General features: G+C 43.2%; 1 protein-coding gene across 1 annotated transcript; it reads left to right on the forward strand.

Annotated features, from left to right (window-relative positions):
- Window positions 1-1,519: 1,519 nt before the first annotated feature.
- Window positions 1,520-27,022, forward strand: LOC117728883 (lymphocyte-specific protein 1-like). The gene is made up of 14 exons (XM_034529807.1): window positions 1,520-1,833; window positions 8,250-8,405; window positions 10,667-10,937; window positions 11,453-11,589; window positions 13,018-13,444; window positions 14,673-14,771; window positions 15,212-15,235; window positions 15,309-15,350; window positions 16,453-16,484; window positions 16,583-16,667; window positions 16,748-16,882; window positions 17,282-17,380; window positions 17,875-17,965; window positions 26,712-27,022. Exons 1-14 carry the CDS (start codon window positions 1,775-1,777, stop codon window positions 26,735-26,737), a joined length of 1,683 nt encoding a protein of 560 aa, XP_034385698.1. The 5' UTR covers window positions 1,520-1,774; the 3' UTR covers window positions 26,738-27,022.
- The last annotated feature ends 910 nt before the right edge of the window (window positions 27,023-27,932 follow it).

The raw sequence follows: 27,932 nt of genomic DNA on the forward strand, positions 1-27,932 counted from the left end.
TAGAATAATAAGGATATTAAAAGCTGTAATGGTATCGCAATAGAAATAGCAATGCAACTAGCAATAATAATGATAGTAGCAGAATGACCAGGGTCCAGATGAAACCAGGAGCGGCATCCAGATAAAACCAGGACCAGGGTCCAGATAAAACCAGGACCAGGGTCCAGATAAAACCAGGACCAGGGTCCAGATAAATCCCTTATCCATGTAAACCTTTGAGGGGAGAAAGCACAAAGACAGACAGAGCGAATCCTTCAGCGTCACGTTGTCTGTAAACTCTAAACTTTGGGAAAAAGTGTCGGAGTCCGCCGCCGTCGGTCAAACTGGGTTAAGTGCTGTGGGAGTGTTGCCGTGGCAACCGTTTTGTGGAGTGTTTGTGAGTGTTTCAAGCTCCAGAAGGATTTTTTTTTTTTTTTTTTTTTGGTGTGTGAGTGTGTGTGTGTGTGTGTAAATCAGTATTAGCTGGAAATGCCTGTGTGACCTCATGCTTGTGTGTGTGTGTGTGTGTGTGTGTGTGTGTGTGTGTGTGTGTGTGTGTGTGTGTGTGTGTGTGTGTGTGTGTGTGTGTGTGTGTGTGTGTGTGTGTGTGTGTGTTGGACCGATAGAAGGAGAGACTTTCTTTTCAAGAGGAAAGCTTCACTTCTGTCTTTGTGTGTTTTCAGAAGCAGAGAGTCTGAGTGTCTGAATCCTAAAACAAACAAACAAACAAACAAACAAACAGCTGGTGCCCGATCAGCTGGTCTCCTCCAGCGGCGGCTCCTGTTCCGATCTGCATATCTTATTCATAACCTGCCGAACAGAAACCAGATCCATTATTAGTCATTACTCGGCTGCCATGTGTTTGTTTTCATTTGTTTAATTTCATGGAGCCATAAAGAAAGAATGAAAAGCAATATTTTACTATTCCTATAAATGTTTAAAGTCAGAAGTCTCATTTAAATTACTTTAGTTAATTATTAAGAAATGCATTGTTGCAGATTTAGTTGATGTCAAATTTACCTAAAACTTTATTTTCATTCATAACAGTTTTTTTTATGAATTGTTGTATTAATCTTTTTATTGGTATTTATTATGTTTTTCCTTTTTATATTCTTTTTCTTTTTTATATTTTTACAATTTTCTTCTTTTTTTATTATTATATATATTCGTTGCTGTCTTAATCCTTATTAAGGGATTATCTATCTTATCAGAATCAGAATACTTTATCTTTATTATTGTGTAGTTGCTCTATATATATATATATATATATATGTATTAAGAAAGATAAGAAAAAATAGGAATAAAGAAAAATGTCAAATTAAATGTAATTGTTGCACATAATGATATATATAGTATAAATATAAAATATAAAAGCAGTATTAAAGAATATTATAACAAGCAGGCGTTTTTTAAATGTGTTAAAAACACTCATTGCCTCTCACAACATTAATATGTACAATACACATGCATAGAATATTGTCACTGATCCACTGTTATGATATCATCTTACCCCCCCCCCCCCCACCCCCCCGCCCCCCACCCATCCCCTCGGGCGAGTCACATGACCCCCGTTAGGGTGAGAGAAAGAGGGGGGGGCAGAACGCCTCAATGAAAACCACATGGAGGGAGGAGAGAGCTGCAACCAGAGAGAGAGAGAGACGAAGAAGAAGAAGAACAAGAGAGCAGCTGTAGGAAAGGTCTAAGCCTCCAGGACCAGGACCCAGGTCACACCCAAGACCAGATCCTGCACGCAGACCAGAGTCGGGACCACAGACCAGGAGCAGCCTAGTCCACCATGTCTGAGTCCATCAGAAGGAAAAGCTCCAGCAGGCAGCTCCTGCAGAACCTCATCAGGTGAGAGCCTTCAACGCACAGAAGACGTTTAACCGTTTACAGTCAAGTCGTCTTTTGGACTTTTTATATTGCATTTACTAATTAACAAATACAGTTACACACACATACATATGTATATGGTCAAGAATATATATATATATATATATATATATATATATATATATATATATATATATATATATATATTGTAAAAGTGAGAGGGACCGGTCTCCGTGCATTTTTGAGATTTTTTATTTATTTATTAATTAATCTTCTGCATCTGTCCGTTAAATGCAGAACTCGTGTCGTTCTGTTATTGTTGATACTTTTACTGTGAAGCATTTGTGGGAACTTTGTCTTGAACACAACACATTGAAATATGTAAAAACATTAACACGAATATTCTGTAAAACATGATGGCTCAGGCTCACATTAAATATTAAATAATGACAGAATGACATCAAACCTGATCACTGGAGGTTAAACGGTCTTACTTATTATTATGGTTATCTGTTTTCTCAGTCTGATCAAATGGTTTTCTGTGTTCATGATTTATGCAACAGATTAATTTATTTTCCAGTATAGTTTTTCTTATTTTCTTCATATTTTTGTTCCATCTGTGAGAGTTTCTGTATCATTTTTCTAAGTTTAGTTTTTTTTTCAATCTGTGAAACAGTTTTTTGTTGTTGTCATATTCACCCTTGAGAAGACGTGAAAGCTTTGGAACATGGGTTCGTTGGACTTCAGCCTCTAGTGGCCAGAAGTAGTATTACAACAACAAACACCAAATGTTTTCTTTAAGCCTGTTTGCTGATGAATAAAAAAGTAATTTAGAAAAAGTATACCGATAAAACTCCAGGAGCTCGGGGAGTCTAATTTAATTTATTTTTTCTATGTTTGCATCCCTCTCCTAACTCCTAACTCCTAACTCCTAACTCCTAACTCCTAACTCCTAACTCCTCGTCCTCAGTGAGTTTCTTGTTGCCTCGGCGACCGGTGGAACACTTCTGGATGACTTCACTGAAAATGACACTAAACTCTGACTTCAATGGCTTCTTTTATAGCTGCAACTTCCTTAATGGTCATGACATCATCTGGCTGAGTCCTGACCCCCCCCCCCGCCCCCCCCCCCCCCCCCCCCTCCTGCTCAACTGCACACACAAAGAACAGCCGTTCCCCAGGCCTCCATTGCCTCATTGTGTAAATGGTGGAAAAAGTGATGCGTATCAGACAGATTTCCTCCACAATTTGCTCGTTTCTCGTTCATGCTTCACAGCGTCGGGTTGAATGTCCCAGCGGTCCCTGAAGGCACCTCGAAGCACAGGCACAAAACCCTGAAGACATCTTCTACAACTTTCACAGTTTGTGATTTCATACATTTGTGCTTTTGATCTCGATGTGTCATCACAGCTGTTTTCCAGCTTTGTGTTCAGAGATATTTGAGGAGCCCACGAAGTCGCAAAAGATTTGTTTTTTTAATCTAATGTGCGCATGCAACCCTTTCTGCTTAAAGTACATAAAGTACATACATTATATAGAAAGTACTGAACAGGTTTGCTAATTACGCTGCGGTCTCACAACACAGTCTTACAGACATTACATTACAGAACAAAAAGTTAAACTACAAAGAAAAACTACAATAACGAAACTATAATAACGAACTACAATAACAAAACTACAATAACAGAACTACAATAACAGAACTACAATAACAAAACTACAATAACAGAACTACAATAACAGAACTACAATAACAAAACTACAATAACGAAACTACAATAACAGAACTACAATAACAGAACTACAATAACAGAACTACAATAACAAAACTACAATAACAGAACTACAATAACAGAACTACAATAACGAAACTACAATAACAGAACTACAATAACAAAACTACAATAACGAAACTACAATAACAGAACTACAATAACAGAACTACAATAACAGAACTACAATAACGAAACTACAATAACAGAACTACAATAACAGAACTACAATAACAGAACTACAATAACAGAACTACAATAACGAAACTACAATAACGAAACTACAATAACAAAACTACAATAACGAAACTACAATAACAGAACTACAATAACAGAACTACAATAACAGAACTACAATAACGAAACTACAATAACGAAACTACAATAACAGAATTACAATAACAAAACTACAATAACGAAACTACAATAACAGAACTACAATAACAGAACTACAATAACAGAACTACAATAACGAAACTACAATAACGAAACTACAATAACAGAATTACAATAACAGAACTACAATAACAGAACTACAATAACGAAACTACAATAACAGAATTACAATAACAGAACTACAATAACAGAACTACAATAACAGAACTACAATAACAGAACTACAATAACAGAACTACAATAACGAAACTACAATAACAGAATTACAATAACAGAACTACAATAACAGAACTACAATAACAGAACTACAATAACAGAACTACAATAACAGAACTACAATAACAGAACTACAATAACAGAACTACAACGTGGCGTCAAACAGCTTCCTTGTGTACCATAGTGTGCCATAAGTGGTCTTCCTTGATATTTAATACTGCGTCACTCGATCTGAACTAAAGAGCTTTGCTTCAGGTTTGGGAAAAGTTTTTAGTTTTGGTTAAAACATATTTTCTTTTTCAAACCAGACTGCGATCGCTCCCCAACTTTAACCAAGTAACTGGAGTGCCTTCACTTCCCCGTGTGCCAGATGTGTAAACAGACAACATTTACCAGTGATGCTCATAAATAAATGCTTGTGTTCATCAAGATGTCAGGTCACCTCATAACATACGTTAATGCTGTCGACTAAAGCGTCTCAAACAGTGAACTCCTTCTTTAAGGATTTCACACTCTTTTCCCATGTTGCAGTTCAGGCAGCGACGATGAGCTCACCAGACAATCCTTCTTAAAAATGGCTCCCTATCGAACTAAACATGGCTCCCTCTGCACCTCCAGTGGGTCTGATCTCATGTAGGTCGCCTTCCCACAAAGAGATGACCGCAGCATGTTTGACTCACGGCCGCCGTCCTCGACCAATGGCGTCGGCTCCAGACTTTTGTATTTTAAGATGTGTGGTTTTTTTAGCGGTGATTTTGATCCATTCAGCCAAATGTTTGATGAGCTGAATGGTTGAGTTGACATTCGCATTATTCATATGTTTGGGTCAATGCCTCTGCATTACACAAGCTAATGGTATGCATGCTTGATGAGTCATCTTGCAATGAGAACCAACGAGCTTCAGGCTTTGGCCGGTTGCCCCACCCATACTTACATTTGGGGTTTTCCACTAGAACATGGGTTCATGCTTTAATATCCCCCCCTCATGCTGAATATACGAGCATTATGTCTGAAGCGCTCTGTTTGGGCACCTGTCTCTTTAAGAATTACAGTACTCAGGGGCATTTTCTAAAAAGTTATCCAATCAAATGAGACCTTTTGGCGACTAGCTGGCTACTTCACAGTTCTTAGAAAATAATATTTGTTCACCCACTATAGCCCCCTCCCTAAAAAAGCCCAGTCTGCTCTGATTGGTTTGCAAAGGTAGATCTCTTAAACTGTGGGTGGAGCTACTCGGATGGGGGTGGGGAGCCTGCATGTGACGTAGGATGGTGGAGCCACATCTGATTGGCTTGTTGAATCACATGTTTTCTGATCTAGGAAGCCCGCAAAACACTGACTGGGTCGCCTCATTTCCCAGTTTGGGGGTTTGAAGGAGCTCCAGAAGCCGAGGGCAGGAGGTTTTCATGACGCGTCCCTCTTCACTGGTGTTACTGGTCATCCACTGCACTTCAGTTAACAAGGAAACACAAAAAAAAGACTGTAACCTTGGAAAACATCCACTTGATTGTGTAGCTCGGATACTATACTGAAGCCTCGTGTGAACCGTAACACGTTAGAAACTGTTGTGGCACAAAAACAGGACTTTGTACCCCGAGATTTTGTCCCCCATCTTCAACGGCGTTAAGGATCCGTTAAGGAGATGTTGAGAAAAAGGACTATTCGAGTTCATTAGAGAGGGTTTTGAATGTGTTAAAACAGTTAAACCCGAGTAAACCAGTAAACCTGACTAAACCTGAGTAAACCAGAGTAAACACGAGTAAACACGAGTAAACCAGAGTAAACACGAGTAAACCAGTAAACCTGACTAAACCTGAGTAAACCAGAGTAAACACGAGTAAACCAGAGTAAACACGAGTAAACCAGTAAACCTGACTAAACCTGAGTAAACCAGAGTAAACACGAGTAAACACGAGTAAACCCAAGTAAACCTGAGTAAACCAGAGTAAACCAGAGTAAACACAAGTAAACCCAAGTAAACCAGAATAAACCAGAGTAAACCAGAGTAAACCAGAGTAAACCAGAATAAACCAGAGTAAACCAGAGTAAACCTGAAGCGATGGAGATCCCTCATTGTGCAAGAGGTCAAAGTTGAGCCTCGACACCAGACGGTGGTCTGTTCAGTGTTTCCGACCCCGTCAGACATCTCTAGTCGGAGCGGCACCGCGCTCTTTAAACTCGGAACAAGAATTACTCAACAACGATATCGCGGCCAAATCTACAAAAATGCGATCCAACTTATAAACCGTAATTATCCTTCAAAAAAAAACACAAAGAAAGAAGCAATGCAAACCGACAGGTTCAAGCTGATTGGCTGACTGATTATTTCCATAGTTGTTGTCGCTGTTCCAATTTATTTGGCTCTATTTTCTCCAACCCCCCCCCTCCCCCCCCCCCCCCCCCCCCCCCCCCCCCCCCTCGTTGTTCGCCCCAGAGACTGAAATGAAGTGTAGCAGCACAGCAGCTGGCCAGAGCTCCACCAGATGTGCCTGGGCAATAAAAAAAAAGGGGGTTATTGTTATCAAGTCCCTCCCTCTGGAAACATTAGAGCTGAGTGAGCTTTCTATAACTGACAAGAACCACTATTTGTTTTCCTATGATTTAAAAAATCTACTTCTCCTTTTTAGAGAAACTTTTCTAAACTTTTATGCAGTTTTATGCAGTTTTATGCACTTTTATGCTGCTGTAATCCTGTACAATCGAGGATTATCTTATTTTATACCATGTTTTTTGGGGGAAATCCTCGATTTTGATTGGCTACATACGTTCATTAAGTAAGAGATGAGGTGTCATTGATTTTTCATATGGATGTATTAACAGTGGGGTCAACGAGCGCCAGGCAGAGGAAGTGAGGTCACGAGGGTCAAAGGCCAAAAACCTCCGATCTGCACAATGATCCAGGAAAAGTGGGGGAAACCTTTGTGTGTTTTCCTTCTTCTTTTGTAGTTTCTATTATGTTTTATGTATCATCAACAAATGATGCCATCGGGGCCGTTGATGTGTCTGAATAAATATAAAGAAGTCCAACCAACACTTTGCACTTTCACCCAGAAGACCGCCGTTCTTGTTACGTGAAGGCGTTCATTTATATATTTTAACACAACCGTGATGTTGTAGTTTTAAGCTCCCTGAATCAACCCAATCGACTCACACTGCCACGTGACTTTAAACGTTTTTGGAATCAACGTATTATTTGGCGTTCGGAAACATCCCTTTTTCTACGAATACGCGGTTTGCAGAAACGCACAAAGCCAAAAACATGCTTGGCCACCTGGGTTCACTAAATCAGCCCGTAGTTCATTCCCTCCAGCGGACACAGAACATTTAGACATCAGCCTCCAGCTTAATGTCAATGAAGCCCGACGCCTTGAGGAGGAACTCGTCTGAGCCAGATCGCATCACGCTGTCGGACCGACTCCCTCGTGGCCGAATGGGAGCGAAGCCTTTGCATCCGGGTCCAACATCTGGCAGAACGACTGCAGCCAGAAGACACGTTCGACCATCACACGTCTGGAACCTTCGAGGGTGGAAGTAGAGGAGAGAAAACTAACTTACCATCGTTAATGAATGAGCTGAGTGAATATATTTCATCTCTTAGGCTCATTCTGTGAAGACACAAGTCAAAACATCATGTCGGGGTTCATTTGGACGTATGAAGTGATGCACGACACACGGAATCGCGCAGCCCCTAAAATATGTGTGCTTTGATCTTTGGTTTAACGGTCGGTTGTTCTCATCCAGCATTCGTACCTACAAAAGTAATGTGAGGCGTAGATGTCATATGTTATCCACGCGATCATGAACGAGGTTTAAAGAGCGTCTGAGTGCAGCTGGACGGATCCAACAAAGAGAAACCTTTCGGTGACGAGTCACACGCATCTTTGCATGCGGATACTTTCTCAGTCAAAGCAGGTAAAGAATATATTGAAGTCATTTCATAGCGTCAAACTGTGTGGAGCGAGATTATCTCTCTGACCTAAAAGCTGCTTACTCACAGGAAAGCGATGCTTCTCACGTGTGTTAACAGCCGCTCGGTCTGCGTGTCGGTTGCAGCGTGACGGCCCAGCGGAGCCAGGAGGACGCCGAGGAGGTGGAGCGGGAGCAAAGGAGGAGAGCCAGGGAGACGCAGAGGGGAGAGGGGAGCCCCTCCTGGCCGGGGCCCCCCCGACGCAACCAGCTGCCGCGCAACGAGCTGGCGCGCAACGCGGCGTGAGTACGATCACGCCTCCTGTAGAAGAACTGTAACCGCCAGTTCCTCTGGGATCCTGTGAAAAAGCAACACTCTGCAGTTATTAAGAAAATTTCATATCTGTACGGTTAATATGAAGCTAGAACCAGCCGTCGGTTAGCTTAGCTTAGCATAAAGACTGGAAGCAGGGGGAAACGCCTAATCAGGTTCTGTGCAAATTTGCCTTCAAGCACCTCTGAAAGCTCTCTACATGATAGTTTATTAATCTTGTTTGTTTAATCTGTTAAACACTTCTTTACCGGGAGTTAGGCTTCCTCAACTCTTTCTTGTCTTTATGCTAAGCTAAGCTAACCAGTTGCTGGCTGTAGCTTCACATTTATTATCTAGATTCGAGAGTGTTGAGAATCCTCTCATCTGACACAAGAAATCCAAAAAGCATTGTTATTGGTTTAAAGTATTTCTTCAGCTGTCCTCACTTTGGACAGATATCCGCTGAGTGCTTTCGTGTTGAGCTTCGACTAATTTTGTTTTCGCGAAACTGTCCTCGATGTTGACGGCCGAGTCTCAACCTGCTGATCACGGGGAAACGAGTGCAGCGACGCTGCAGGTGAGCGAGCTGCGTCAGTCAGATGGGGGACGTCTCTCGAGGGTAAACGTCCTCCTCACCTGAGTGGACTCGTTCAGGGCACTGAGACGTAAAGTGCAGCTCACGCATGAACTCTCATGACCCCTGAATGAAATGAAAGTTAAACACATTTAGAAACCACTTACATGTCTCTTGTCCAAAGAAACCCGAGTGAGTGCTGATGAGGTCCAGTCTGCTGATCTGAGCTGACCTGATTGGGCCTCAGTGGCGCTCAGTTTATTGTTTCCATGGACACCGTCTCTGTTGCCATGGAGCCTGAAGCTGCAGGTCTGCCACCTGTTTCAAAACTCTGCCATGCGAGAAAGCTTCAGGTGGTTTTACCTGCGAGCAGCAACAGGAGACAAACTCCTGTTGAATATTACCAGACTCATCATTCAGATCTGGATTTTTTGTGTTTAGCATGTAAAACTTATAGAAACGTATAGAAGTCTATGCTTCATGTGTTAAAGCTGCATTCTCTCTACTGACCACCAGGGGGCGACTCCTCTGGTTGTATAGAAGTCTATGCTTCATGTGTTAAAGCTGCATTCTCTCTCCTGACCACCAGGGGGCGACTCCTCTGGTTGTATAGAAGTCTATGCTTCATGTGTTAAAGCTGCATCCTCTCTCCTGACCACCAGGGGGCGACTCCTCTGGTTGTATAGAAGTCTATGCTTTATGTGTTAAAGCTGCATTCTCTCTCCTGACCACCAGGGGGCGACTCCTCTGGTTGTATAGAAGTATATTCTTCATGTGTTAAAGCTGCATTCTCTCTCCTGACCACCAGGGGGCGACTCCTCTGGTTGTATAGAAGTCTATGCTTCATGTGTTGAAGCTGCATTCTCTCTACTGACCACCAGGGGGCGACTCCTCTGGTTGTATAGAAGTCTATGCTTCATGCGTTAAAGCTGCATTCTCTCTCCTGACCACCAGGGGGCGACTCCTCTGGTTGTATAAAAGTCTATGCTTCATGTGTTAAAGCTGCATTCTCTCTCCTGACCACCAGGGGGCGACTCCTCTGGTTGTATAGAAGTCTATGCTTCATGTGTTAAAGCTGCATTCTCTCTCCTGACCACCAGGGGGCGACTCCTCTGGTTGTATAGAAGTATATTCTTCATGTGTTAAAGCTGCATTCTCTCTCCTGACCACCAGGGGGCGACTCCTCTGGTTGTATAGAAGTCTATATAAATGACTCTACTTCTCTTGATGTATTCTCTCAGTAAACATTGTAAACATTAGTTTTTGGTCTCAATCTCTAGTTTCAAGTCTTCTTCAATACAGCGTGATGTTCATTTAGTGAATTATGGTCATTTAGAGTCAAACAGACCATAACGTAGGGTATGCTTTAGGGCGGGGCTACATGGTGATTGACAGGTCGACACCAGAGACGTATACGGTGTCTCTACGTCACTCCTCCTCAGTCCAGACGTGGTAACTTCCATTCACTTGTTGCAAAAAGCCAAGATGGTGCTCCACGTTACATTCAGAAACTATTTTATTTAGCATCCTGGTTTTCTGCTGAGATTCAGACTCGAGGGTTCATCCACTACACCTTCAATCAATCCTCTGAACCACCGACGTCTGCATTTCTTGAAAATAACACTTTCAATAGCTTGACTTCACTTCCTGTCGGTTCCCCCACTTGGTTCTCCTCAGGCTGGACGAGGAGCTGAAGCCCCGGTGCTGCCTGGTTCTGGAGGAGGACGAGGGCTTCAGCGACTGGAGCCACAGGTTGGAGAATCGCAGTGAGCAGGAGGTGCAGCAGGACTGCAGGGCCGGCCTGCAGAGACCTTCAACACACCGGCGGAAACCACGGCCTGAAGAGGAGAAACGGCAGGAGGGTGAAGAGAAGGAGAAGGAGAAGGAGGAGGAGGAGGAGGAGGAGGGATGTCGGTCACAGGAAGCTTCAACGAGACCTCCAGAGAAGGTGAACCGCCCAACAGGTCCAAGCAGACAAGACCGGGGCGTTTACATCGGGCTCATATTGTTCTGGATGTGTCCGATGACATGTGGTTCAGTTCTTTCATGCATTCATGTTCCCCTGGAGATGAACGGTAGAACCTTTAATGATCCTCTGGCTTTACATCTAGCGCCATCGTCGGGTCAAAAAAATAACTTTAAGGAACACGTTAAAGAACAAGAGACGTTTTGCAGAACGATTAATATGAAACACAAATAATTCAAAAACGAATAGATTTATAATTAGCATCAACACTCGAACATGTGCTACATACTTTATGTTCTTCTTGGGTTCTCTGAAGCTGCTCCTCAGGGAAGAATCAAGCTTCAAACTCTTTTATATGATTCCATGAAGACGAACAAACGTACTTTCCGAGCTTAATATTAAGTATGAACCTGCTTTCTGGTTCCGTAGACTTCCAGATGCACATGATCCTCACTGTAGAGATGCTACCCGCTTTGCTTTTGGCTCGTTTTGTTTAGGTGTCCATCGACGGAAAGGAAGTCAAGATGTCATACAGCTCAACGGTCTTCCTGTCACATGACGCCCGGCCGCTGCACGCCGTGGGCCAACCAGCAGACAGGACGTCCTACCTGGTGGCGGGGACCATGAGGCCGCGGTGCGTTGGTCTCAGTTTGGACCCTGAGATCCAGAACCACGGTTTGGGAAACAGTCACAAAATGCAACTTGTTTTCGTGTCGCTCGGGTTGAAAATAATGTAAACAGTCTAAACCAATGAGGTACTTTATAATATCGACGACTATTGGGGGGCGGGAGGGGAGCCGGATGAGTCCTTCAACCAGGACCTTCAACCAGAAGACCAACGCTCGCATTGTGGTTTAATGCTCGTGGTTTAGTGGTCTAAACCTGACTGTTGGAGGTTTAGTGGTCTAAACCTGACTGTTGGAGGTTTAGTGGTCTAAACCTGACTGTTGGTGGTTTAGTGGTCTAAACCTGACTGTTGGTGGTTTAGTGGTCTAAACCTGACTGTTGGAGGTTTAGTGGTCTAAACCTGACTGTTGGTGGTTTAGTGGTCTAAACCTGACTGTTGGTGGTTTAGTGGTCTAAACCTGACTGTTGGTGGTTTAGTGGTCTAAACCTAACTGTTGGTGGTTTAGTGGTCTAAACCTGACTGTTGGTGGTTTAGAGGTCTAAACCTGACTGTTGGTGGTTTAGAGGTCTAAACCTGACTGTTGGTGGTTTAGAGGTCTAAACCTAACTGTTGGTGGTTTAGTGGTCTAAACCTGACTGTTGGTGGTTTAGTGGTCTAAACCTGACTGTTGGAGGTTTAGAGGTCTAAACCTGACTGTTGGTGGTTTAGTGGTCTAAACCTGACTGTTGGTGGTTTAGTTGTCTAAACCTGACTGTTGGAGGTTTAGAGGTCTAAACCTGACTGTTGGAGGTTTAGTGGTCTAAACCTGACTGTTGGTGGTTTAGAGGTCTAAACCTGACTGTTGGAGGTTTAGAGGTCTAAACCTGACTGTTGGAGGTTTAGTGGTCTAAACCTGACTGTTGGTGGTTTAGAGGTCTAAACCTGACTGTTGGAGGTTTAGTGGTCTAAACCTGACTGTTGGTGGTTTAGTTGTCTAAACCTGACTGTTGGGGGTTTAGAGGTCTAAACCTGACTGTTGGAGGTTTAGTGGTCTAAACCTGACTGTTGGTGGTTTAGAGGTCTAAACTTTACTGTTGGTGGTTTAGTGGTCTAAACCTGACTGTTGGTGGTTTAGAGGTCTAAACCTGACTGTTGGTGGTTTAGTGGTCTAAACCTGACTGTTGGTGGTTTAGAGGTCTAAACCTGACTGTTGGTGGTTTAGAGGTCTAAACCTGACTGTTGGTGGTTTAGTGGTCTAAACCTGACTGTTGGTGGTTTAGAGGTCTAAACCTGACTGTTGGTGGTTTAGTGGTCTAAACCTGACTTTTATAATAAGTGGTTTTAAAGGGAAACTGGACACAAAACCAATAGATTGCATTTCGTGACTATTTCACTAACTAATTCCTTAATTTGACTTTTACAATTTATTAACCAGTTAAATCATCTCTTCCACAGCGGTGGGGCCTGCAGGGTGGATGGGGCGCAGCAGGAGGCGCAGCAGGAGATGCAGCAGGAGATGCAGCAAGAGGTGCAGCAGGAGGCGCAGCAAGAGGTGCAGCAGGAGGCGCAGCAAGAGGTGCAGCAGGAGGCGCAGCAGGATGTGCAGCAGGAGGCGCAGCAGGATGTGCAGCAGGAGATGCAGCAGGAGGTGCAGCAGGAGGCGCAGCAAGAGGTGCAGCAGGAGGTGCAGCAGGAGGCGCAGCAGGAGGTGCAGCAGGAGGTGCAGGCTGCTCTGCAAAGGGAGTCAGATGAAGCTCACCCCAGAGATGAAGATGATCAGGAGGAAGAAGAACTGAGCTTCACACATGAAGAGGAGGAAGACCTCCATCTCACAAGGGAGGAGGAGCACAGGGAGGAGGAGGAGCCCAGGATGCCAGATAAGGTTTGCTCTGTAATAATACTGCTGCTAATACTGCTAATACTGCTAATACCTTTACTGATACTTTTAATAGTATAATTTTCACCCCCAGAGAGTCAGTTGGTTGTTTTTTCATCTTCACCATCCAGATCTGTTCTACCATCCACATCTAGAGTATTTTCATGATCACCAGAGGACGAATTCATTTGATTATTTAATACATTTTAAACGTATTAGTTGGGAGATCCCCCGGATTCTTCTTCATGTTTAAATGCCGGACTCACCAAGGAACGGGTATGAATTGAGCTCTCCATATTCATGGTCCCCAGAGGACCAACCGTCATGTTTTTGTTGACTGGATAGCTCCACGATCACACCAGACATACTTGTAATCCCCGTAGACTTGACTGACTACACTCGTGCTCCCCAGAGGAGGAGCCGGTTCCTTTTTCTAATAACTTCATGAGCGATATTCATGATCATCCTCTGAACCGAAGACTTGTTGAGCACATTCAGACTCCCAGGCAGATATCCCTCTGTTTCCTTGTTATCGAGGTTTTGTGTTGCAGCTCGGGAAAAACATTTTATTTTTAAAAAACGTGTTTTGTTTACAAGCACGTTGCTGCGTTTCACTTCCACGTGTCAGCGGGAACCTTTAATAGAACACTCCATATAAACCATTGGAGGCTCTGAGGCTGCAGAGTTAGTAACACTTTATGTTATATTATCTTTAGGTAATATTATTCCATTGTTATCTTTGTATCATTTGAATTGTCTGATTTGTATTTACCTCATTGCAGTCCTATTTTATTTATTTTTTAATCCTGATGCAACCGTGTAAAGCAACTTCTTGCCGTAAAATTCAAAATGTTTATTATTACATAAATATTATTATTGCAGCAGTGCAGAGTCGCTTCATCGTCCATCAGGACAAACTTTCCCCTTTTCGTGATGAAAGGACTCGAACCGACGGGTCTCGTTCCTCTCAGGCTTCATAACATTTAATCAAACGCACACGTGGAATAAAACTCTCAGAATGCTGATAAAAGTCCACAGAAAGCATCTTTGGAGATGAGACCACGACGTAAGGCGCTGTAACCGAGTCCTTTCATGAGTGTTGAATAACCACAGGAAGCTTCGTCCAGTAGAACCCAGAGAACAGGTGTGGAGGGTTGTAATAACAACACCGTTAGATATTTATAACGTTTTCCTCTCCTTATGAAATGTTAATATTCGTGTGCTGGTGTCCTAGAGCTCGACGGAGAGCGGCGGCCGGAGGAGGAGTCAGGAGGTGAGGCGAGGAGAAGGGGAGGAGCCGGTGAACTACGGCCCCATGAGCCCCACATTCAAGGTACCTCATCCAACCAGAGGGGGGGGTCAATAAAGTCTTCTCAGATTAAAACAGCATGTCATAAGGAACGTTTCAGTCTCACTTCTCCAAATTAAAGGAAGAATTGCCATAAAACGTCATTTTTAGAGCTGCCCGTTAAGCAGCAACCTTTGAGCAAACCTCCGCTAAGCCCCTCCCCACTCGGTTACCGTTGCTAGCCAACGTGCAGATGACGTGTTGTTAGTTATGATAAATAAAAACTAAACGATCCCACTCTACCGTTTGTTTGGAGACGGCCTATACGTCTCTGGTAGAGACCTGTCAATCACAGTGAGCCCCGCCCTAAAGCGTACCCTGCTTATTACCTTCTTCTTCTTCTTCTTCATCATCAGAGGCCGTGATGATGTCACTGATTTAATGTGATGATGTCGTGTTAACCGTGTTGTGTCTCCTCCCCCCAGAAACTCCTGGTTCAGTTCTACCCGGTGAGTCCTCCTTTCAGCTCCACGTTCTCCATCGTTCTTCTGTCTCTCGTTCTGAACCCGCCTCTCTCCACAGGAGGAAGTGAACCACCGAGTCTCTACGGACGCCAAGTGCTCGGTGAGTCGGCTGTAGACTAGGGTCAGGGTCAAAGGTCAGGGTCAAAGGTCAGGGTCAAAGGTCAGGGTCAAAGGTCAGGATCAAAGGTCAGGCTCAAAGGTCAGGGTCAAAGGTCAGGGTCAATGGTCAGGGTCAATGGTCATGGTCAAAACCTTATGAACGTTAAAAACATTATTATTATTATCATTTTGTTTTGTTTTAAAGAAAGTCTAAAATTATGATTCCAGCTTCTTAAATGTGAATATTCTCCTTTGTGATAATAAAATAAATATAAAGTTTTTGAAACACTGATCGACATTTCTCCTTTTTACATTTTATAGATCAAACAACTAATAGATTATCGACAGATTAATCAACAATACAAATAATCCTTGGATGCAGTCCTGTTATTAATATAACTATTGTTTTATGTTTCATTATTGTTGTTTTATTCCATTTATTTCTTTGTATGATTTTGTGTGATTTTTTTTGTGTCATTTCTGAAATGTTTTAATCCTGGTTCAAACATGTAAAAAACGTAATAAATATGTGGAATAATGACATTATTATTATTGTCATTATTATTAATGTATATATATGTAAATATTATAATAATAATTATTCCACATATTTATTACGGTATTATTTATATGTATGTAATAATAATAATAAAATGTGTCTCTTAATATAAGAATAATAATAATAATAATAATGACAAGAATAATTATAATTATAATAATAAAATGTGTCTCTTAATATAAGAAGAAGAATAACAATAATAATAATAATAATGACAAGAATAATTATAATTATAATAATAAAATGTGTCTCTTAATATAAGAAGAAGAATAACAATAATAATAATAATAATAATGACAAGAATAATTATAATTATAATTCCTTTGGAAAATAAAGCTGCTGATGTGACAACTTGGGTCGGTCCATTGAACCGTAACCACAAAGTCTTCCAGGAAGCTGAATAAAGCAATCATCTCTTTTTAATTGGGTCCATGTTTCAGGTTCTCAAACCACGAAGGGAACCGCAACGTTCTGCCAGTCGGCGGGTCTACTTGTTGGTTCATTTGAAGTGTGTGTTCTCAGAGTGATTCATTCTCCTCCTCAGATCATCGAGAGAACCGAGTCCCTGAGGAGGAGGTGAGTGTGGACGGATGTAAGAGCACCTGGAACGTCCCCGGAGGTAAAGTCGTTGAAGCTCTAACGGGAACGCGTACGTTTCCTCCGTTCTTCTGAAGCAGCGGTAACGTGAAGAAGACGCTGACGCCTGTTGCCGTTTCCAAGATTGACAAGAAGCTGGAGCTGTACGCGCACGCCCTGCAGGTCCAACGCCCGCCGGTCGCTCTTCTTTTAACGGGTTTCCATCACGGCGTTTTCAACCTGACCTCTGACCTTTCCCCCAGGCCTCCACGCAGGAAGGCAGGTCGGGGGGTCAGGCGCTGACGGACCTGACGAGTCCCACCGAGCCCGTCTCCTCCAAGAGGAGCCTGTTCGAGGTCGGAGAGGCCCGGAGCCCGAACGCCGTCACGCCGCCTAAGGTCCACGAGATCCACGAGATCCACGAGATCCAAGAGATCCACGAGATCCAAGAGATCCACGAGATCCACGAGATCCACGAGATCTACGAGATCCGCCATTTTTTAATAAACTACTCGTAGTTTTTCAACATCAATAACCCTTAGACCGCTGTCACTTTATACTTACATACATGTATACATTTTCATTTTATTTTATTTTATTTTATGTCCTTTATTATTTAAATACTTTAATGTAATATGCCCCGCTATTTTATTATATTGTATATTTGTAAAAAAAAAAAATAATGTTTTCCTGCTGCTTCCAGAAATTTCCCCCTGAGGAGGAATAAAGTAAAATCTAATCTAATTCATGCTGCACGTAGAAATGTTTCTTCTTCTTCTTCTTCTTCTCCGGCTCAGGATGCAGATGGTTTAAAAGTGGGCGTGGCTAATCTCATCAACCAATGGGTGAAAGGAGGTGATGACGGGAGCAGGTGCAGCTCGCCCTCCAGACCAGCGGTAAGTCAGGATTTGACTCTTTTTTTTATACATTTGGCAAAAAAAATTCACAAATTCACATTTTTCACAGCGACCATTTATTTCAGCTTTTTTTTCTCCTCAAGTGTGTTTTTAGAACTTCCTTCAATCTTTTTAATGTTTTCGTCTTTTTGCTTCATGCGACCACAACCAGCATCTTTTCAGCTGTAAATCATCAGTCAAAGTCTGCCTCCCTGTGGCTGCATTCAGGGACACCAATAATAAAATAATACTTATTTAAACATATTTAACACATACACATGAAATCAAAGCAAAAATCTTCTAGCTTCTATGAATGAAATTCAGGATTTAATTCTGCAACTTTATAACTGTAAACTGCTGTTATTTTATTTATTTTATTGGTTGTAATCTTTCGGCATTAATAGGAAATATTAAGATGACCCTTGATGTTAAAAGTGTTTTGGATAAAAGTCTGTGAGTTCGTCTCGGATGACGTTTCCTCTCCTGATCTCCAGGAGAACTCGTCTGGTAAAAGATACAAGTTTGTGGTGACGGGACACGGAAAGTACGAGAAGGTTTCTGTGGACTGGGACGACTGCTCGTCAGGTGAGACCCTCCATCCATCCATCCATCCATCCATCCATCCATCCATTAATTCATTCATCCATCTATCCATCTATCGATTCATCCATCCATCCATCCATCCATCCATCCATCCATTAATTCATTCATCCATCTATCCATCTATCGATTCATCCATCCAGCCATTCATTCATTCATCCATCTATCCATCCATCCATTCATTCATCCATCTATCCATCCATCCATTCATTCATCCATCCATCCATCTATCCATCCATCCATCCATTCATTCATCCATCCATCCATCCATTCATTCATCCATCTATCCATCCATCCATCCATGCATGCATTCATTCATCCATCTATCCATCCATCCATTCATCCATCCATCCATTCATCCATCTATCCATCCATCCATCCATTCATCCATCCATCCATCCATCCATTCATTCATCCATATATCCATCCATTCATTCACCCATTCATCCATTCATTCATGCATTCATCCACTCATTCATCCATCCATCCATCCACTCATTCATCCATCCATCCATCCATTCATTCATCCATCTATCCATCCATTCATTCACGCATTCATCCACTCATTCATCCATCCATCCATTCATTCATCCATCTATCCATCCATTCGTTCACCCATTCATCCATTCATTCACGCATTCATCCATTCCTCCATCCATTCATTCATTCACTCATTCATTCACTTTCATCCATTCATTCACGCATTCATTCACGCATTCATTCATCCATTTATTCATTCACTCATTCATCCACTCATTCCTCCATTCATTCATTCACTTTCATCCATCCATTCATTCATTCACTCATTCATTCAACTGGGCTCATATCAAACTTCCGCTGTGTTTCTGCACCTCATTCTAACTTAACTTTAACGTGGTTTGATTTCCACAAATTCTCTCTAGAGCAGCGACTGTGGATTCATCCGCCGCAGAAAATAGTCCCCAACGAAGGCTCCATTTGCTCCTGTTTGATTGACGTTCACCAAACAATATCCATTTAGACTTTATGCACCTTTGAGGATCACACCGTGAACGACAGCATAGTTACAGCATCAGTGTAACAAACTCCACATCACGATGGTCAACTTGGGTTAACGTCCATTTTTAAACTCACGAAATAGAGACAAGAAGGGTCAAAATATCAACAACAACAACAACACGCAAACACACCGAAATCCTGTGAAGCATCACATCCATCATGAACCTCTTCTCCAGCTGTCACTCCGTTTCCATTTAGTCTGTCTTCCTACTGCAGGCATCTTCATCATCATCTTCATCATCATCTTCATTTATTTGGCATTCTTTGGTATTCATCCTCGTTACAATCCCCCACAAGGCAAGAAATTACAGTTGTACGCTTGTTACACTGGAAATATTGTTCTCAAATCTCCAACTGTTGATACGATGACACAATAATCAGATTTTGGGATGAGTTTGGCTGTGATGGTCTCAAAAATGACACCGAAAAGCAACAATTATATTATCAGTTTGACACGCTGATGTGTAATAAGTAACCTTTTTACAACACGGGCACCATCTTATTTTACAATTAAATACACGAAACATCCACATTCCCAATTATTGGACTGATTAAAATGGTGAATCCCATCGACCCAAGTTGTAGTGACCAATAGCCCCTTTGGCTCCATCCATTCCTGACTTCCTGAACCCTAAATCTGCTCTGACTTCACCTCCATCCGTCATCCATCTCTGTTCTTCCATCTGCCCTGTTGTTCCAGGAATGTAAAAGCTCTATTCATTACAGAGATCACACACTGTGTACACCAAAAAGCCTGTTTAGAAAAATAGAAGAAAAAAAAGGCAGAACATGTCAAATAAAACAAACTTCTCTCTTATCAAAGTATGCGGAGCAATGTAGGCGATCGTCCAATGAAACCAGAGCAATCACAGCAATGTTCCTTTCTTGCTTCGCGTTATCTTTAAGTTTATTGTGTCAAGTCACATTCCTTTTTTATTTTGTTAAAAAGTGCAAAGATCCCAAAACTGTATTAATGTAACTGTATTATTATTATTATTATTATTATTATTTCTGACATTTAAAAGCTTTCCCAACTAACAGACACATACATCCTATATATCAGAAATGTAAGTACTTACTTGACGTCGGGAGTTAATCAATAATCAATTAAATGTTCAATCATTAATAATCCTCCTTACTGCAGCGACTGATTTACACAATTAACCTAAACATGAAATAAATATATTCTCAATTTTCTTCCAAATTTCCGAAGTCCTCACACCTTTCTGAGATCGTCGCTTCCTTCTGTTTTTCCACTCGTCGTTCATATCGAAAACATATCTGAAGTTTCCGTGGGACCGAATCCTCGCGCCTTCCTGTTGAAGTCCTTGCGTTCGTCCTCCTGCGACTTGCGTTTTATCAGACCCTTTTCAAACACGGCGGATATTTTCGAGAGCGGCTTCTCCGCCGCCTCTTTCAGCTTCCTGGCATCGAATCGGGGGCTGTACAACAAGACGGGCAGCCGACTGACGAAAGACGGAACTTCTCCTTGATTGTCTTTGGGTTCCTTTTTCTTATCCGGCTCTTTCTTGTTTGCGTTGATCTGTTGCATAATTCGGTCTTTGGTGGAGAACATCTGAAAGAGGAGGACGTCCCACATCTTGAACCCCGCGTCTTTGTTGTCAACCACTTCCCGGTTAGCGCGTCGATCTGTCTTCTCGTTGCTGCCGCTGGAATCGACTTGAGATTCGGTCTTCGGCGCTGGGAACAAAAGTTCCTCCGGCTCCACGACCATGTGCTTCTTGAGCCGCGTCCACCCGCTGAGCTTACCCTTCAGGCCCTTCGGCGTCTGGGCCGCTTTGGGCTCGGCGGATGGACGGGAGGTCTCCGCCGTCACAACCTTCTTATTGTCGTCAGCAGTTGAAGATGCAGTTGATGTCGTTGACTTGGTGGAGGGTTCGACCGCCGGGGCTCCCGTCGGCGCCGCCGTAGCTTTGGTCCTCAGGACGTCGTTGTCCTTGAGTCCAGTTTTTGGCTGAGATGGCGGTGGCATTCCTCTGTTTGGGGGTGGAGCTTTGACTGAGACTGAGGCCTGAGGCAGAGAGGCAGGAGTGGCAGAGTCAGTCACGGCGGCTTTAACTACGGACGCTTTCACGACAGTATCTGTTTCTGGCTTTGCGGGGGAAATATTATCTACCGGTAGCTTCGGCGTCGAAGTCTGAACGTTACTGGTGTGCGAGCTAATCTGGACTGGATCGGGGGAAGACTTTGAGGTTTCTAGCGGTCTTGATTCTACCTGCTTAGTGGGAGTTTGTGCTTTAAGAGTGGGTTTACTGGTTAAAACAGGAACGGCATATTGGATGGGAGCACTAGTTTCAGCTTTTCCTTCCTTACTGGAATTCATTCCTTGGTTTGTTTTTATCTTTTGCATTTGAGAAAGTACTTCTACTTCCAGAACTGAAGGGTCCTTAGTCGTTGTAGGTTTTAAGATATTCTCTGTGATCGAATTAGCAGTGGTACTAGTGGGCCTTTTATTTCGCAGAGGTGCAATGGGATTGTTTGTCTGGTCTTTCATAATGACAGAAGAAGGTTTCTTTTCTGTAGTAGGGTCTAAAGAGACTGGTGTTTTAGGAGACTGGGGCAAGGTTGGAGTATAACGTTGAGTCTGTGTTTTACGCAGTAGAGGAGAGCTTCTGGTTGAGCTCCAAGGTTTAGTTACTCTAGACGGGATAAGTGGGGCTTTGGCATCTGTGGTGGCTTCAGCAAGAGGTTGAATATTAGTGGCAGTGTAGTTATTTAAATGAGCGTGTGAGACGGCATGGACAGTGTGAATGTTAGTTTCTATAGATGTCTCTGTGTCAGTGGCAGATTGCCTAAAATGTCTCACTCCAGTCTGAGAGTGCACCGAACTAACAGAGGTTTGAACCTTATCTCCAGACAACTTGATTTGACTAGTTTGCTGTTCCACACTGTGAGCCACGACATGACCAGAGGAAGAGGAAACCGTTGTCTCAGTCTTAGACGTTACAGAATGCGTTGTCCCTGTCGGGGCACTCGCTACAGATTCATCGACTAAAATTGGCTGAACGAAAGGAGATTGTTCTTTTACGGTGGATTTAGTTGCACTTTGCGATGCGGATGTCTCGGACGATCTGTGTTCAGCCAGAACGTTGGCCACCTGTTTACCGTCTGCTTTTGAGTTTTTGTAGACTCTTGTTTGAGCAACAGGGCCAGAAAGGGGTTCTGCCCTGACGGCTGGTTTGGTTGCGGGTAGACTCTCGGGTCTGTCTAATCTCAGCCGAGGGCTTTTTGGTGAGACATGCCTCATGGTAGGGCTGGGTGGCATGGTAGTTTTACTAACCTGCACCGTATGAAATGATGCTTTAGTGCCCACTGCTGGGTCTGTTTTCATAGGCACAATGGATTCTGTACGAGGCTCGTTGTGGACGTGAATATTGCTGCCTGAATTGGATTTGTTGCACCGGGCAGTTTCTGCAACGGGTCCGCCGTGTTGAATAGTGTCTAAACTTCCTGGTTGTCCTGGTGAGACCGAGTCTGTGGAGGACTTACCGACTGTTGGCAATCCGGCAGACAGTCTGTTTTCACCGCAATGCGTGTTCGGCACTGTGTTTCCTTTTAAAAGATTAGAAGCTGGTCTTGATTCAATACATTTGGTTTGAATGTTTTCTGCTATAATAGCTCCCCTGGGGCACTCTGTGGGTGTTTTCCCAGCCAATAAACATACTTTTCCATTGGCGAGTTGTGATTGCAACGCTGCACCTACTGTTGAGTTGCCCACTCTGTTAGTGCCGATATTATTATAAACGGGGAGTTTAGGTTCTGTATCAACTTGAGTTGACAGTATCGTGTCTATAGGAGAAATGTTATGGCTGGTTCCAGCTACTTGTGTGGACGCGACTGTCGCTCTCGAGTTTGTGTGGAAATTTGCTCTTTGAACAACTTTATCTTGGCCACTGGATAATGTGCTACTTTGGGTGCTTAGAGGTTCATTCTTAATAGTTTTGGTGAGCTTTGGGGGCTCTTTTGTGGACACATTGGAGGTTATATCTGAAATGTTGGGTGATTTGGTTGCAGTGACAGAAAGGTCTGGTATTTTGGTTTCTGTGGGAGCTTCACCCACTAAGTCACCTTTAACAGCAGCTGTATTTGGTGCACTTGATGCATGAGAAGATTTCACAGTGAGACTTTCTCCAGGCAAATGGATCCTGTGTGCTACTGTTGGACTTTTCCTGTGATTTCTTGTTTCAGCGCAACGCTGTTGCATGGATTTTGTGCTTTGTGCAGCTGCAGATATTGTGCTGTGACTATGCTGTGCAGAACATACAGATGCTGTGACAGGCTCATGTTGCAAAACTGATCCTGTTGTAGCGATAATTGATTCTTTGCAGAATATATTTGAGAATTGGGGCTCAGTGTTTGTTTTGTGACGGGTAAGTTTGGTATTACGAGCCACAGAAGGCAAAATGTTCCCCATGTTGGTTTTATTGAGTAAAGTTACCTCACTGCTCATTTTAATGTGCTGATTAACTCCTTCACTTGGTTTATGTGAAACCGCGTGAGCCGCCACTTTACTGGGCAGTGGTGTTTCAGAAACCAGTTGGATGGCTTGTTGTATTCCTAAGATTAATGCACCATTCATGATGGCATTCCCTGAGAGTTTGGGCTCTGAATCTGTGGCAGGAGACTGAAGAACCAGGTTTTTACGATCGGCTGGTTCTTTAACAGCCTTGGCACTGAGTTGGACATTGAGACCGTTGGCTGTTGATGAACTGACTCCACCGGGAGTTTGGAAAGACTGGACCGGAGATATTTCTACTTGTTCTGACTGTTGTTGGGCATTTGTGACCTTAGATTCTCCTTTTGTAGGTGTTTTCTCAGGATTAAAACCTTTCTCTATCCTTTTTAAACTACGCTGTGTTTCAACATTTTGTTTTACTTTCACTAAAGGTGAGGAAGACCTTGACAGACTATTGCTATCAGTCGGACATGGAGTCGTATTTTGCGTTGCCTCTGTAGAAAATAGTGCCACACTTTGTGTATTTGCCTCACCTGCTTTTGGTATTGGTATTGGATCCTCAGAGTATGAGGCTTTTGGTGTGGATACATCACTTGTGGATTGTTGCATTGTGTTCTGTGACAAGCCAACGGGGAGCTCAGGTTTTATTGTCTCCGCGCTGGATCTTTTAACTGATTGTATTCCAATACTTTGAGCTGCAGACTGAGTTTCCTCAAACACATCTTTGCTACGCGTGACGATCCGTTCAGCTGGAAGCTCAAAATCCTTCGGCGGTTGTAAAATGTTAAGACCAGAAACCTCCATAGAAGACGGAAGATCTTGAAGTCCATTGATTTGTAGTGTTGCATCAGACTGAGCCTCGTCTGACTGTGTTTTGCTTGAAGAGGTTTTATTAGCCCTGGGGGTTGCAGGGCTGTGATGGGATGTTTTAGTCCTTATCCCTCCGTAGGCAGCATACTCAGATGGAGTAAGCCCATAATATGTTGATCGTGATTTTGGCTTTGAGGGCGCTAATAACATTTGACTCTGCAATAGTGACGACAAAGACTTACGTGCCACGACCCCTGGGGGGCGATGAGGGGGCGACAGGGGACTTGGACTTGGTGATGCTTGAATGGAAATCATTGGCGTAGGGTTGAGATTTACAGTATTTGGGACAGTAGAAACAAATGATGGGACTTTTGGCAAAGACGAAGCCTCGCTTTCTGAAACTTGGTTTGTTTGTAGTTCTGGGACGACTGGTTCTGTTAGTTCTATTTTTACCACAGCAGAGTCCATAGCAGTCATACTTGATGCTGCGTTCTCAGTATCAGCAACGCTTAGATTTATTGTACTCCTTTGCGTCTCTATCTTTTCATAGTTGCTGGCTTGTTTGATGCCAGTAATGCGATTGACATCAGTCTGCTTCAGTTCCTCCACGGCAGCTGAAGGTTTACTTATTACACTGGTTTGAATTGCCGATTTCTGTCTTGGAGCTTCGCTGGGAATTGCAGGAGCTTGTAGATCTTGAGGGGACTTGAAAGCGGCAAATAAAAGCGGGTTAGGTTTGGATATTTCAAGAAAGGGCGTGGACACTCGAGCTGGTGTAGAAGAGGAAGTCCTCGGTCTTCCACATTGGGAAATGGACGCATTCCATTTCTGATCAGATTTCACCACTGACACCGCTGTTTTCTTTCTGTACACGTCAGATAACGATGCTCCCTGGTAGCTTGGGTTTATTGCCGGGAGGTCCTGGATGGAGGGAGGTTTAGAAATCTCATAAAATGTTGCCTTGGATGTATAAATCCTGCTTTGTAGGGCGTCAAGCGTTGTCTCTTTAACTGCTTCAACAAGGGATATTTTTGAGGCGGTTATCTCAGGGGACATCCAGCTGGGAACAAAGTTGCCATTACTGGTTGGTCTGGCAATCCAGGACGAGGTCTGGCTCTGAGGGTTGTCCTTTAAACTGGTGTTTGTCTCCCTCTGGCTGGGAACAAAAGGTTGTGTGTGAGTGTTTGGAGCCGATAGCAGCGCTGGGAGAGTAGGTAGGTCTGCAACCTGAGAAGCTGCCGGGCCTGGGCCCCAGCTGGGGGCGGCTGGGGATAGGGTCAGGCGGTGGGTGGATATTTTAGTGCTGGATTGCGACACAGCAACCGGATGAAGTGTTGCGATTGACCCGCGGGAATTGGGAGTCGTGTTTAAATTGAAAGCAGAGGGAAGAGCCGGTGCTGGAAGCCGCTCAGGCGGTCGTTGAGGTGGTGAAACCGAAGGTGGCATCACGAGAGGAGTCACGTCATCGAATATAAAAGAGGAGCACTCATACAGCGGAGCCACCTGCTCTTCAGAAGTCCTGAACTGAGCTATGTAGGACTGAGGGGTGTAGCTGCCAGATGGGCCGTAGGGGCTGCTCCGAGGATGAGGGAATGCAGGTGCAGAGTGATCGTAGAGGTTTTCAAAGAGGAAACTGGACACTGACGGGTCCGCATTGTAGGCCGAGTCCGGCGTGCTCGGCGGGCTGGACTGGTCGCTGTGCTCGAGGTCCGTGCTCGCCTCGTTGACGGGCGACAAACATGAGCGAAAGGGGACGGGCGTCTGGGAGAGGCTGCCCTTTTTCTTGGCCCTCTTCTTCTTGAGTTTCTGAAGCCTGGCGTTGTCTTTGCCTGGTTTGGGCAGTAAGGGCGGCGGATACTGCTGAGAAAGGTCAGGCTCCAGCCCATTGACGTAGCCGACTTCCATCAGCATCGTCAGACCCCTGCAAGACAGACGAGACGCATCAGCCCACGTCGTGTAATAATAACAGCAAAGCACAGAACAGTCACAAGAGGCCTGCCGTGTAAAGGTTGCTTCCATCAGATCACAAAACAAATGCTTAATATATCATTTGTAGTCAAAGTGTCCCCCAAATAAAAGTCAAAAGCTGAGCCACGATTCAGCTGAATGTTTCGTGAAGAGGTGACGCATCACATTTTCTGTCTTGGCATTTGCTTTCACAGCCTAGGAGTTATAATATTAATACGTCGGGGCAGATATTCGGTTGCATGGCGAGATGTTCTCTCTCACTGAGCAGTTGTTGGAAACATCGAGTCGTTGTGGTTCCATTACCAGAAAATACTTTCAGCAGCTGGTCAAATAATCTCTGTTTGTTTCATGATGGATATAATAGATACTCGACCGAGGTCATTAATTGTGTTTGTGTGACAAGTATACAATACGTTTTCTTTCCCCTCCTTTTTTCAGCTGGACAGTTCTACGAAGACTTGTGAAACACGCGCTGGACTTTGAAGACTTTTGGATGATGGAAACGTTGATCCTGCACAAAGCTTCACCGCTATCACTTCATTCAGTGTCTGTTGTTCAAGCCACACGTTGGAAATGTACTCAAATCCTGTTGTAATGACACTTCTCGTGAAACATATCACTTTACAAAAGGTAGTCAAGCAAATAGTCTTTTGTTTTTCTCCCTTTTATCTTCTCAATAATAATCTGAGCATTAGTATTTCTTAAAATGAAATAACTTCAATTAAACACATTCTTGATGTTCAAGTCCTCATTGCTTCAGTTGTTTGCTTCCTTTGTCATTTGCTCATTACTGCCTCTCCAGTGTTCCCAGTACAGTGTACTGGTGCTGATGGCGTCTGCGGCCGGCTTTAGAAAACTTCGAGCTCGTTAGCAGCTTTTCAAACCTCTTAATTGGGTCCTGAAGATGCCGCGTGGCTACAAGAAGCGTCACTATTGGAAATAGAAAGGCATGTAAAGCTGCTGCTTATGGCGCGGCTGCTTTTGAAACGATGACAAACCACTTGTGAAAATAGTCCCTCAAGGAGAGCGTCGGATTTAAGAATGACCTCTGAGGGAAATACAAGTGAACCCGAAGGAGGATGATTGACGCGTAGGGGAGGGTGACCAGTTCACGGGGGAGGGGGGGGGGGGTCGCAGCAAAAAGAGAGAGGTCAAAGGTCAGAAGTATAACAATAAATGTAACACACGCTCCTTCTGCTCCAAAGATTATAAGACAAAGAAATGTTTAGTTTCAAGTTTTTGACATAATGTATGAAAGCTTATACAAAACAGTAATTCATATTTAAATGTGACGCTTTACAGTTGGTTTTGTTCACTTTATAATATACATTTACCTTTTGTAAATTGATTTAACCAGAATCTTCATGAGTCACTACCAAGTAGAAACTACTTCTTCTTGGGAAACCAAAATCAAAAACTTTGCGAGCAAACTTTTTTCAATTAAAATAACAACAAACAAGTAAAAGATTTAAGAAAATAAATGAAGAAAAACGAGCAAACTACAAGAAATATTAATAACAAACTGTTAATGACAATAAGAACAAATGGCAAGTCAAAACTGGAATAAAAAAACCAAGCGAACTACAAGACCATAATAACAACAAATAACAATCTGAACAACAACAAAAAAAACGAGAACAACAAGCACAACTATAACGA

This window comes from Cyclopterus lumpus, chromosome 3 (genome assembly GCF_009769545.1).
Source record: "Cyclopterus lumpus isolate fCycLum1 chromosome 3, fCycLum1.pri, whole genome shotgun sequence".
Lineage (NCBI taxonomy): Eukaryota > Metazoa > Chordata > Actinopteri > Perciformes > Cyclopteridae > Cyclopterus > Cyclopterus lumpus.